This window comes from Spermophilus citellus (genome assembly GCF_964194105.1).
Source record: "Spermophilus citellus genome assembly, chromosome: 17".
In the NCBI taxonomy this organism is placed as follows: Eukaryota; Metazoa; Chordata; class Mammalia; order Rodentia; family Sciuridae; genus Spermophilus; species Spermophilus citellus.
The window spans coordinates 52886036-52898358 of NC_138199.1; the positions used below are offsets into that span (position 1 = coordinate 52886036).

General features: G+C 50.3%; 2 protein-coding genes across 6 annotated transcripts in view; one reads left to right on the forward strand and one right to left on the reverse strand.

Moving 5' to 3' along the window:
- The first annotated feature begins 506 nt into the window (after positions 1–506).
- CSF3 (colony stimulating factor 3) lies at positions 507–9941 on the forward strand. The gene is made up of 5 exons (XM_081272494.1): positions 507–6912; positions 7065–7225; positions 7659–7766; positions 7894–8040; positions 8332–9941. The coding sequence occupies exons 1-5, from the start codon at positions 6804–6806 to the stop codon at positions 8494–8496; spliced, it is 690 nt and encodes a 229-aa protein (XP_081128620.1). The 5' UTR covers positions 507–6803; the 3' UTR covers positions 8497–9941.
- Positions 9942–10638: 697 nt separating this feature from the next.
- The window catches only part of MED24 (mediator complex subunit 24), a 35741-nt gene continuing 34056 nt past the window's right edge, over positions 10639–12323 (reverse strand). For all 5 annotated transcript variants that reach the window (XM_081272478.1, XM_081272479.1, XM_081272482.1 and 2 more), the window contains 3 exons: positions 11731–11811; positions 11243–11391; positions 10639–11103 (listed from right to left, as the gene is read on the reverse strand). In XM_081272478.1, coding sequence (XP_081128604.1) covers positions 10987–11103; positions 11243–11391; positions 11731–11811 — 347 coding nt within the window. In that variant the 3' untranslated portion in view covers positions 10639–10986. The remainder of the gene's footprint in view (positions 11104–11242; positions 11392–11730; positions 11812–12323) is intronic.

Genomic DNA, 12323 nt, shown 5'->3' on the forward strand with positions numbered 1-12323 from the left:
TTGGGGGTTAGCAGGGGCTACGGGGCTATCTCCAGGTAATTCCAGATGTAAATAGTGAGGAAAACATCTGCCTGTGACCAAGTCTCCCAGCCACTCCTGACCGAGCTCCCTGTAACAACAGGACAATGGAATTATTCCTATTCACTGGCTGGCACCTGGGACATTGCTGTGCATGTCCTTTTGTTCCTGCCATGCTCTTGGAAAACTGTGGGCTTCTGCCTCCACCCTCACTGCCTGCCTCACCACCTGGCTGAATTCTGCAGGCCCTCCAGGCTGCCTGCCTCCAGGGGCATCCATGCCTCAGCTTAGAGGCCACTCAGCCCTTCCGGGGCTGGGGATGTGGCTCAAGCGGTAGCACGCTCGCCTGGCATGCGTGCGGCCCGGGTTCGATCCTCAGCACCACATACCAACAAAGATGTTGTGTCCGCCGAGAACTAAAAAATAAATATTAAAAATTCTCTCTCTCTCTTCTCTCGCTCTCTCTTTAAAAAAAAAAAAAAAAAAAGATTAACCTTCCCAGCTAGGTTGAGTTATCTGGTCTGCTCACCTTAGTAGGAATGAAGGAATCCAGATTTTGGGGTTGGCACTTGCAGATCTAAAAAATGCCAATCTCTCAAGGCTGTAAATGAATTATGACCCCCCACAGGGCACACTTGGAGTTTTCCTCTCTTTAAAAGATCTCTTCCTTCTGGGCATGGTGGTACATGCCTGTAATTGCAATGACTCAGGAGGCTGAGGCAGGAGGATCACAAGTTTGAGGCTAACCTCAGCAATTTAGTGAGACCCTAACTCAAAAAATTGAAAGAAAAGAACTGGGATATAACTTGGGGGGGGAAGTACCCCCTGGGTTCAATCTCCAGTACCTCGGGGGAAAAAAAAGGAAAAGGTTTCTAGCAAAGAATCCCACTGAACTACCTTCTTCCTTGTTCTCCAAACCTTGTCCTCATTATTGGAGCAGCTTATGTATCAACTCCTGAGTCTGTGGAAGATGATTTTATCCTAGTGTCCAGATTCTTGTTGTTTGTGGTGCGGCGGATGGAGCCAGGGCCTTGTGCGTGGTTGGCAAGCGCTCCTAGCTGCACAGTTTCTCTTGCCCGCCACTAGTTGTAAGGATTCCAATCCTTTCCCTATTTTATCCTCTGATTTTGCTGGCCAAGGGAGAGGCGGGCCATGGATGCAGAGTACCATCTGTGTCCTTTAATGACTCCTGCATGTCAGATGTGTAGGGGGCGGAGCACGGAGGTGGCCCCAACCTGAAGCCCACTGCACCGCAGGCTGCATTGCCTCCTCCCGACCTGAGGGGGTCTGTTATCTGGTTGGTCTGTCTGGTTCTGGATCTCATCCTCCCGGCCTTTGACCTCTTTATCTGACCTCCAAACTTGGCTTTCTGAGCCTGTGGTTAGGAGGCTAGTACACACAGGAAGGAGCAGGGGCCTCAGCTCTCTCTAGTCTGCTTGAGGTTTCTAGTTACAGCGATGCCACCTCTATGAGGTTATGAATCTTAAAAGTCAGTGCTGACCCAACTCAGGCCCTCTCTTGGTTGGAAAAGGATTGGTGAATTTGTCACGTCACTCTCTTCGGGGGAATTGGGTTTATTTGCCATGATTTCCTGGTTCTTGCCCTCTTCAAGCCTATGGACCCTTTTTCCTTCTACTCGCTGAAAGTTTCTTGTAATTCCTGCCCACTGGCTTGGATTTTACTTCCTGGAGAAGCTTAGTGTCACTTTCATGTTTGGAGAGTTCATAATATTCTGTATTTCCTGGTTTTGTTCTTTAGTTTGAAAATTAGATAGGACAAAAAAAAATAGCCATATACTTTCTACCCAAGTTTAATCAATGTTAACATTTCATTCTTGTGTGAAGTGTTAATTAACAAAGAAATAAAACAGGTTTATTTGTTTTTGTTTATTTTTTGGTACTGGGGATTTAACCCAGGGATGATCCACCACTGAGGTATACCCTTAGCCCTTTTTATTTTTAATTTTGAAATAGTCTTGCTAAATTGCTTAGGACCTTGCTAAATTGCTGAGGCTGGCCTGAAACTTGTAATCCTCCTGCCTCAGCCTCCTGAGTTGCTGGGATTATAGGTGTGTGCCACAGCACCTAGCTACAGGTAATTTGGAAGTTCATCTTGCTCCTGCGGCAGAGGCAGCCACTCCCATTAATACGGCGGGTAGTTTTCCAGTATATCCTTTTATATTTTTACTACAAAATACAATTAAACTTTAATGGGAGGCTGAAGCAGGAGGATTGTGAGTTCAAAGCCAGCCTCAGCAAAAGTAAGGCACTAAATTTTCCATAAGTGGTGCATCACATGATGTAACTTGTTCAATTCTCACTGGATATTGTTCTGATTCCTGGTTATGTGTGTGCTCAGACCATACAGCCTTGCCCCTTCCCTGTGGAGCTTTCATTCTGTGGAGGAGGGAGGCTTATATGGTGTTTTTTAGCCATTTCCCTGCTAAGCTGCATTTAAAACATGTTTCCAAACAACACTGCAAAGAACTCTGTATATGTCCCCTTGTACATATTCACTGTGTATAGTCGTTCCTCTATATCAGGGGGATTATTGCTTATGGGACTCCCATGGGCACAAAATCAGAGGATACTCAAGTCTTTTGTATAAAATGGTGTAATATTGCTGGGCACAGTGGTGCATACCTACGATCCCACAGCTTGGGAGGCTAAGGCAGGAGGATTGTGAGTTCAAAGCTAGCCTCAGCAAAAGTAAGGCACTAAACAACTCAGAGAGATTCTGTCTGTAAATAAAGTAAATACAAAATCGGGCTGGGGATGAGGCTCAGTGGTCGAGTGCCCCTGAGTTTAATCCCCAGTACCACAAGAAAAAAAAAAGGCATAGTATTTTTATAAGACCTTCACACATCCTTCTTTTTTTTTTCTTTAGAATTTTTAAATATTTATTTTTCAGTTTTCGGCGGACACAACATCTTTGTTTGTATGTGGTGCTGAGGATCGAACCCGGGCCACATGCACACCAGGCGAGCGCGCTACCGCTTGAGCCACCTCCCCAGCCCCTTCACATATCCTTCTGTATACTTGAAATCATCTTTAAATGCCTTATAATACCCAGCAATATATAAATGTTATATAAATTGTTGTCATATAAATTGTTGTTATATTGTATTGTTTGGGGGAAAAAAGTCTGTCCATGTTCAGTACTGACACAATTTATTTTTTCTGAATATTTTTAATCTGAGGTGGGTTAAATCTACAGATGCAAAGACCAGGAAGCTGAGAGAACTGTACATAGTTAACAAATATAAAGGGACAGATAGCAAATGCATAGCCTTTTGGCCATATGTTCTCTATCATAATTCATCAATTTTTCTTTTCTTTTTTTTTAAAGAATTTTTTAATATTTTTTTTTAGTTCTCGGCGGACACAACATCTTTGTTTGTATGTGGTGCTGAGGATCGAACCCGGGCCGCACGCATGCCAGGCAAGCACACTACTGCTTGAGCCACATCCCAGCCCCCTCAATTTTGCTTTTCTAACACAAAAGCAATATAAACAATATGTAAATGAATTACTTTGGGGATTTGAATTTCAAATGATTTTTGTGTGTTACTTTTGTTCCCCCAACCAGTTAAAAATCTACAGGCCATTCCTAACTTAGGATGTACAGGCCTCATCAGCCCAGAGGTTGAGTCTACCTCTCTGCTCTAGACAGGCCTGAGAGGTACAACTGCTGGCTCACAGGACATGCCTATTTCCACCTTGACTAGATGCCATGAAGGTGCCCTCCAAGGAGGTTTTACAATTATACTCCCCCCAGCAACAAATGAGTGTACCCCAGAACCTTATAAAGATGCTGAACCTAGCACCAGATGAAAACAAAGTGTGAGAGGAAGTTGCCAGGAGCTCTGACCATTAAAAAATACCTGGGAAGCCAGGTGCAGTAGCACACATCTCTAATCCCAGCTACTCAGGAGGCTGAGGCAAGAGGATAGCAAGTTTGAGGCCAGCCTGGGCAACTTAGTGAGAGCCTGACTCAAAATTTTAAAAATTAAAAAAGGGAAGGTGGCTGGGGATTGTAGCTCAGTGGTAATACATGCCCCTGGGTTCCATCCCCAGCACCTCACATACAAAAAAAGAGAGAAAAGAAAAAGAAAGAAAAGGGGAATATCTGGGAATGGGAGGGGCATAGCTCAGTGCTCAGTGGTAGCACACTCACCTAGCACGCACAAGACCTTCGGTTCCACCCTTAGCACCACACACACAACACAAAGAACTGCCCGGGAGAGGATGGAAGGATATTGGAAGGATGGACAGTAGGGGTTTCTGGAGACAGATCACTTTGGCCTCTAAGCTTCTAATCTACCTAGTCCCTATGTGTTGTGGCTGGTGATAACAAGTCCTTACGCTCTGGTTATTATCCTCCCCTGGGTGGGACCAAAGTCTGGATTGAGCCATTATCCAAAATGTATGCTATCTGGTTGGGAAGACAGCATAATGAGGAAAGAGCGGGGCTTGGGGAAGAGCACCTACTACAAACCAACCCTGGCTCTTCCACAGACGACCTTGGTCAAGGACCTTCACGTCCCCTCTCCCTTTCTCATCTGTAACATGCCAATTGGCTGACAAAATGAAATGACAAAAGCACAATGAAAGGTGCCTTCAGGTAAGAGGTGCCCAGAAGGGCTGTGGCTGTGGCTCAGTGGTAGAGTACTTGCTAGTGCGAGTGAGGCACTGGGTTCAATTCTTAGCACCACATATAAATAAAATAAAGGTTCACTGACAACTAAAAAAATATTTAAAAAAAAAAAAAAGAGGTGCCCAGAAGTGCTGGCCAACATTTTTAAGAATGCTGCCCTGGCCAGGTGTGTTGGCACATGTGTGTGATCCCAGCAACTCTTGGGGCTGAGCAGGAGGATCGCAAGTTTGAGGCCAGCCTCATCAACTTAGTGAGGCCCTAAGCAACCTAATGAGACCCATCTCCAAATAAATATAAAAATGGCTAGGGGGCTGGGGATGTGGCTCAAGCAGTAGCGCGCTTGCCTGGCATGCACTGGGTTCGATCCTCAGCACCACATAAAAATAAAATAAAGAAAGATGTGTGTCCACCGAAAACTAAAAAATAAATATTAAAACATTCTCTCTCTTTCTCTCTTAAAAAAAAAAATTGGCAGGGATATGGCTCAGTGGATCAGCGCCCCTGGGTTCAATCCCCAGTACCAAAACAAAAAAAAACAAAAGCCCGCTGCCCTTCTGCCCTCCTCAGTTCTCTTGAACCCACCCTTGACTTCTGAGGAGTTGGGCACAGATCTGAGTGTCATCCTTATGTGAAGGTGAACTAACTACTAAGGAGCAAGGAGCGCAGGGGGACAGGAAGGCAAAATGTGAACAGATTGGCAGATGAGGTCCCTGCCAGTTGTGGCCACCAGAGGGCCCTCCCGCCCCAGAGATGGCCCTGCCTGGTCAGACACCCACTCTCCACATTCTGTATGCTCCTTGAGGGTAAATTAGTTCAGAAAGTGGACAGCCTGGGGTGAGGTCAGTCAGACCAGGTAGGTCCCATCCCTCGTGGGAAAATCTCAGGACTGAGGCAGAGCCCAGGTTGGAATTCCAACTCTGCTATCCGCAATCTTGGGCAAGGCACTTCCCTCCTGGCCCAGTTCAGAGCTGGGATGAAATTGAGATCACTTCAATGCTAGGGGTGGAGATTGGCACTTTCTCCTTTGTCACTCCCAGCCCACGTCCACTTCAGAGCAACACACTCTGGCTGGTAGCCTCTTCTCTGGGGCAATGGGTTATCAGGGAAGTCACATGTCCCAACCCTGCCAATTCCAAGGCTCCAGGAACTCTGCTGTCCAAGGGGTAGTGCACTGGGTAGTGCGCAAGGAGGTGAAAGGGCAAGGTCACGTGAGCCAGAGCCCCAAAGGGTCTTACTTCATTCAGGATGGGCATCCTGTTTCCTCAGGCTCTGCCGGGATTCCAGGGGCTTAATGGAATGAGTCATGGGTGGGAGTTATTGGGGAGTTCCCAGCTAATCAGCTTGGGACAGGACAGCCTGAAACAAGGGATGGTGCCTATCTAAGCTTTGGGTGGGCACAGGAGGCAAGACCCCAGTGTCTCAGGTCCCTGTCCCTGCAGGAGTTTTGGAATAAGAATGGGGACAACTAGCTTTTGCCTTCTCTTTTAGAATTTGTTTTCACATTTTTACAGTTTATTGTGTGCCCCCCATAGCAGAGTCATAGTTGGTATGTTCTCCATGATTTGACCTAAGACAGTAACACAGCTAGGGGCATGAAATAAGAAGAACAGCTTAAGTTTCTAAATTATGTCTCTTTTTAAAAAATATTTTTTATTTTATTTTCTAATTTGTTCTAATTAGTTATACTTGACAGTAGAATGCACTTTGACACATTGTACACAAATGGAGCACAATCTTTTAGAACTTTTACCTAGGGTAAAGCGAGGGGCAAAAGGAGCTGCCCAGCAGTCTGCCAGAGGGAGGGAGGCAGCGTCAGGTCAGCAGCCTGAACAGACTCTTGCCTCCAGGGCTCTGACCAGCGCACAGCCTCCTGACGAAGTTCTGTTCAAATACCCTGGAGGCAGTTTAGGCCTGGGTGGGGCTGGAAGGGGGAAGAGAGTTTGAGGGGGACTAGACGTCAAAGAAGGATCAGAGATTCCACAATTTCACAAAACTTTCGCAAACAGCTTTTTGTCCACCACCCCCCCCTGCATTGTCCTGGATGCCAAATTTGCATAAATCCTGGAAGTTATTACTAAGCATTATTAGTGGCAGCCCCAGGTAATTTCCTCACAGGCCTCCATGGGGTTATGTATAAAGGCCCTCTGGAGTTGGCCCCTGACAGAGCCCAGAGCCTGCAGCCCAGACCCCACAAGACCATGGCTGGCCCTGCTGCCCAGAGCCCCACGAAGCTGATGGGTGAGGATCCTGGCTACCTATTTGCTCTGGGTTTGGGAGGGAGTCCGGAGTGGCAGAGGAGCTGGGATCTCCTTTCTGGGCTGGGGGATTGGAGACACTTGGAGGGAGCCAGGTGGGAGGGGACAGCGTCTCCTGAGCAGAGTCTATTCCAGCCCTGCAGCTGCTGCTGTGGCACAGTGCATTCTGGACGGGGCAAGAGGCTGTGCCCCTGGACCCTGCCAGCTCCCTGCCTGTCCCCCAGAGCTTCGTGCTCAAGTGCTTAGAGCAAGTGAGGAAGATCCAGGCCCAAGGCTCTGTGCTACAGGAAAAGCTGGTGAGTGAAACAGTGGAAGCCACCTGAGGGTGTGGAGGAAAGAAGACACAGAGAGAGAGAGAGAAAGAGAGAGAGATACAGAGGGAGCGGGGAGGAAAGGGGAGCTAACTGAGGGAACTGAGAAACTGAGAAGATGTCATCAGGAAGGGGCGCAAAGAGTGAGACACATGGGGGACATGGAAGAGAATGAGGAGAGTGGAGCTGAGGCCGTGCTGCAGGTGCTGGCCAGGGCAGACGGGATGAAGGTGGAGGCCACACATTTGGGAGAAGGGCAGGGCCCGCGGCAGTCAGAATTGGGGAGCATTGCAGAATGGGGCTGAGAAACTGGGCAGGACACTGAGGGAAGGGAAGCCCAGGGAGATGGGAAGACTTGAGGAGGAGCAGCCTGCAACCTGGCCCTGGTGAGTGGTCCTCAACATCCTTCCATTCCCAGTGTGCCACCTACCAGCTGTGCCATCCTGAGGAGCTGGCGCTGCTCGGCCACTCTCTGGGCATTCCTCAGGCTCCCTTAAGCAACTGCTCCAGCCAGGGCCTGCAGCTGGTGAGTGGCTGGAGGGGAATGAGGAGAGGTGGGTCAGAGGGAGGGACCACACCCCTATGCCAAGATGCCTGAGAACAGGGAGTGGCCCACCCCATGCAGCGCCTACCTCTCCTACTCTGCCCTCCAGACAGGTTGCCTGAGCCAACTGCAGAGTGGCCTCTTCCTCTACCAGGGCCTCCTGCAGGCCCTGGCAGGGATATCCCCCGAGTTGTCTCCCACTGTGGACATGCTACAGCTGGATGTTGCCAACTTTGCCACCACTGTCTGGCAGCAGGTGAGCCCTGGAGGGAGAGGCAAGTGACTGACGGGGGTGGAGACCAGGTCATACTGCCATGGCCACACTACATCCTGGAAGCTCGCTACAGTCGAGAGAGCATTCTGGGGGCGGGGGGGGGGAGGGCCTTGTGCCAAGGGCAAGGAGTCAGGTCTCAGACCTGAGTCTCAGTTCCACCGTGAACTGCGTGGCTGCCCACAGTCCTGCACAACAGCCCCCTCCAGTGTTTTCTCACTTGCAGCAACTCCTGCTCAGCAGAGCCTGATCCCTCATCTCTTCTTTCCCCTGCAGATGGAAGACCTAGGGGTGGCCCCTGCTGTGCAGCCCACCCAGGGCACCATGCCAACCTTCACCTCTGCCTTCCAGCGCCGGGCAGTAGGTGTCCTGGTTGCTTCCCGACTGCAGAGGCTCCTGGAGCTGGTGTACCGGGTTCTGCGCCACCTTGCTGAGCCCTGAGCAAAGCCCTCCCCACCCAGTGTATTTATCTCTATTTAATATTTATGGTTATTTAAGCCTAATATTTAAAGTCAGGGAAGAGAGAACAGAGCCCAGACCTCTGTGTCCTTCCCTCCATCTCCGAGTTTCATTCTCCTGCCTGTAGCAGTGAGAAAAAGCTCCTGTCCTCCTGTCCACTGGGTGGGAGGTAGATAGGTAAATACCAAGTATTTCTTCCTGGAGCTGCTCCCTGGCCCTGGCTCTGTGGGGCACTAAGAAGAGCCACAGTGAACCCTGAGGTATCTACCTTGGGGCCCCGGGAAGCATCAGAAGGTCTCTCACGTGGGAGACAAGCCAACCCTGTTTAATATTTAAACAGCAGTGTTCCCCAACTGGATCCTTGTATCCCTCTTTCTGGTCAGCCAAGTCCTGTGTCCCCTCACATCCCCATCCCCATAGTCATTATTAAGTCTCTGGAGAAACACAGGCAGCCGGGACTAGGAGTCTTGGACCTGGAATTTGTTGAACAATCTAGTTTCTTTCTGATTTGGGGGGCATGTTTGACTCCCAGTACAAGGAGCTCAGACATCAATGTCCTTGGGTTTCTTGCCCCTGTCCCCACCAAAGTCAGATTCTCCTTTTAGGACTGGGATTAGGAAGGGAGAAGACAAGGGGCAATCACGAAGGGAGTGTGATGTGAAAGGAAGCCCAGGCCCAGCTTCTACCCTGTTCCCACTCTTCATTGTAACCAGGCTGAGGATAATAAAGTATTTGTCTCTAGTAAATGTCCTTCCTCCTTCTTGAGTCCAGCTAGTGCCTGGCCAGGGACTGGTGAGTGGTGGGAGAGGCCAGAGGGAGTGGGGAGGAGGCTGAGGAGGAGGCAGGTCCTCTCGCTCACCCAGCGCTGACTCCTTCAGCATGTACCACCTGGGTGCCTACTCTGCAAGTGCTGGGCTGTGCTAGGGACAGAGCAATAAAAAGCACACATTCCTTGTCCTGGTGCAGCCATAGCCTTGTAGGAAAGGCAGAAGGCAGACAGACTGTGGGTGCTGGAGGCGAGAGAGGGCTTGGGGCTAGGGTGGGCTCACCAGGCCAGACACAGGCCGACTGGGCTGTAGCCAGGGGTCCTGAACATGTGCACAGCTGGCTGCTTTACCAGCTTCCATAAATTTGAGCCCATCCACAGAGTTGCCCACAAAGACAGAAGATGAGGAAGCTGAGTGTTTGGTGACCACTTGGGTCAGAGCTCAAATTCCAGGGGCTGGGATTGTGTTCAGTGGAGAGTGCTTGTCTAGCACATGCGAGGCCCTGGGTTCAATCCTCAGCACCACATAAAAATAAATAAATAAAATAAAGATATCGTGTCCAGTTACAACCGAAAAATAAATAAATAAAAACATTAAATTTTAAAAAAAAGAACTCAAATTCCAGGCCTGGTTATCTCTTCCTCACAGAGCACTCCAATCAGCCCTTTCCTGCCTGGCTCAGCCTGTGGGTGAAGAGGCCCCAGGGCAGGGCTGGGATGTGGCCAGGGAGGGCTGGGTCCTCGCCTCCTTACCACATGTGTGAGGCACACCTGTAACTGAAGGGTCCCTGCCTGGTTTGGGAGTGCCCCCCAAGCCAAGTGGAGCCACCATCCTCAAGACCTCCCGCCTGTGACTCCTCAGTCACCTCCATTCCCTTCCCCACCTGCAGGATGGCTCAGGGCCTTCTGCCTCAGGCTTGGAGAGTGGGTTGTGAACAAGAAAGGGTTAAGGAGTTCCTGTCCTTATCACCCCTGCTCTTTTTCTGGAGGGGACAGATCAAATTATGGGTCAATCAGACTGGATGGGGCATGAGAGAAGAGAGGACACCCTGCCCCAGCATCTTAAGGCCTTCTGCCCAGGCTCCCTTCTCAGGGTACGGCTCAGGACAGGGAAGGCGGTACCTCTCCTCTCCACCCCAGTTGAGTCTGTGGAAAGCAGCTGTTCTCATCCCCTGCCCTGCCCTGCCCTCCTGAGTGGACAAGCGGGAACCTGAGTCCTGCCTGCCTCTGCACCTCTTCCTTCTCCTCCTCCCTCCTCACCACAGGATTGAGCCCCTCCCGGCCACAGCCCAACAGGAAGAGTGCAAGGAGAAGTCCCCGTCCTGATCCAGGCAACACAGGTACTAGAGGCACAAAGGACCCGTAAGGACTTTTATTTACAAATGAGCTTTCCCTCAGTTACTACAAAAATATATTTATATACATATACGAATCTGCAAAGTTCCTCAGGGCTAAGTGTACTTCTGGTATGTGGGGGACACCAAAGGCTGAAGATCCAGGCTGCTCACGCTCTTCAGGCATTAGCATAAGGGAGAGGAAATCACAAAAGAAACTGTGAAAGTCCCGAGAGGAGCAAAAATCTGGAAACTGACAAAGGGTTCTCACATCATGTGGATTTGAGCAACAATGGCTCATCTTTCCTCACTGTTCCCATCTAATGCTCTTGGGCTGGAACCTAGCCACTCACTGTGGCCCCTCTAAGTCCCTCAGAGCGCAGCAATGGCTTTGGCAGCCACCTGGCGGCCCAGAGGAAGGCTGAGGTCTGTGATGGCCAGAACCACTTTGGGGCTGGACATGGCTGACACCTTCACCAGTTCTGAAACCTGCAAAGAAAGATGGACAAACAGCTGCTCACTGGGGTAGTTCAGGTAGGTGTGATGTCCCAGGAGGAAGAAGTCCCTTCCTTCTGTGAACTGCTACCCCTAAGGCTTGCCACCCTCCTCATCTAGACGTGGTACTCACGGTGGTGAAGGGCATGAACTGCAGGATGCTGCCCCGACTGCCCTGCTCCAGGCAGTCCACGCACTCCTCCATGAACCACTGCACAAACTGGGTGTGGGGGCCCGCGGTGCGGGAGCCCAGGATGGAGGAAATGAGCAGAAACAGGTTGGCTGTGTGGAGGGGGAGAACAGAGAATTCATGGGAGGATCTGAGAACAGGTCAGACTCAGGGGGAAGACGGGACTGAGAAAGGAAGAGAAAGAAGTGCTGGAAGTGCTCCGGATGGGGATATCAGAGAGAAAAGGCAAAGAGGAAAACAGAGAGGAGAAGGGGGCAAATGGGAGCCGGGGAGACAGGAGAGATGGAGGGGAGAGGTGGGGACATGCGGTGGAGGGCAGTGAGGGGGTACTAGGAGGACCCCTTCCACGACAAGGCCTCCTGGCCTCCCCTGAGGAAAGGGGACTCCTCCCAGCTCAGCCCCTAGATTCAGACGCAGTTGGGAAGACTCACCCAGGACTCGGTTCAGAGGGTCCCTCATGTTGACTGTGTGGAGCTGAGAGGCCGAGAGGGAGCTGTTCATGGACCGGTCAGCTGTGGGACAGGGCAGAGGGGGCAATGCACTCAAAAACTGGCTCTCCCGGGGCTAGCCCTCACCTGTCCACCCACAGGAGATATTTGGTGTGTGCTGTGTTAAGAGAAGATCTTTGGATCAAGAGTCACAGTAGGGCCCCAAATACAGGGGATGAGTGAGAAGAACTAATAAGCACCACCAGGGCCAACCTTGGCACTTCTCATGGAGTACGTGGCTTAACGTTCTCAACGCCCGCTTTACAAATGGGACTCAGATTTGCAAAGTAACCAGCTATAGGTCACAGGTCTACAGGTGGTAGACCCAGCATCTTTCAAGCATGTGGTTAGTTCCCTAGTCTCTGAAAGGCCCAAAGAAACTTCTAGGTTCAGGAGCAAGCTCTGGAAACAGGAGAAATTAAACACCACCGAAGCCGCCTCTGGCAGGAAGCCACGCAATGAGGGGAGGACAGTGAGAAGGTAATGACATCCAAGGAAGCACGCTGGAGAGGGCAGGAGGAGCGGGAATTAGCCTC

Coding starts and splice junctions, on each gene's coding strand:
- CSF3 (XM_081272494.1), top strand. CDS start 6,804: ATGTATAAAGGCCCTCTGGAGTTGGCCCCTGACAGAGCCCAGAGCCTG. Junction 6,913..7,064: donor GAGCCCCACGAAGCTGATGG/GTGAGGATCCTG, acceptor AGTCTATTCCAG/CCCTGCAGCTGCTGCTGTGG. Junction 7,767..7,893: donor CCAGCCAGGGCCTGCAGCTG/GTGAGTGGCTGG, acceptor TCTGCCCTCCAG/ACAGGTTGCCTGAGCCAACT.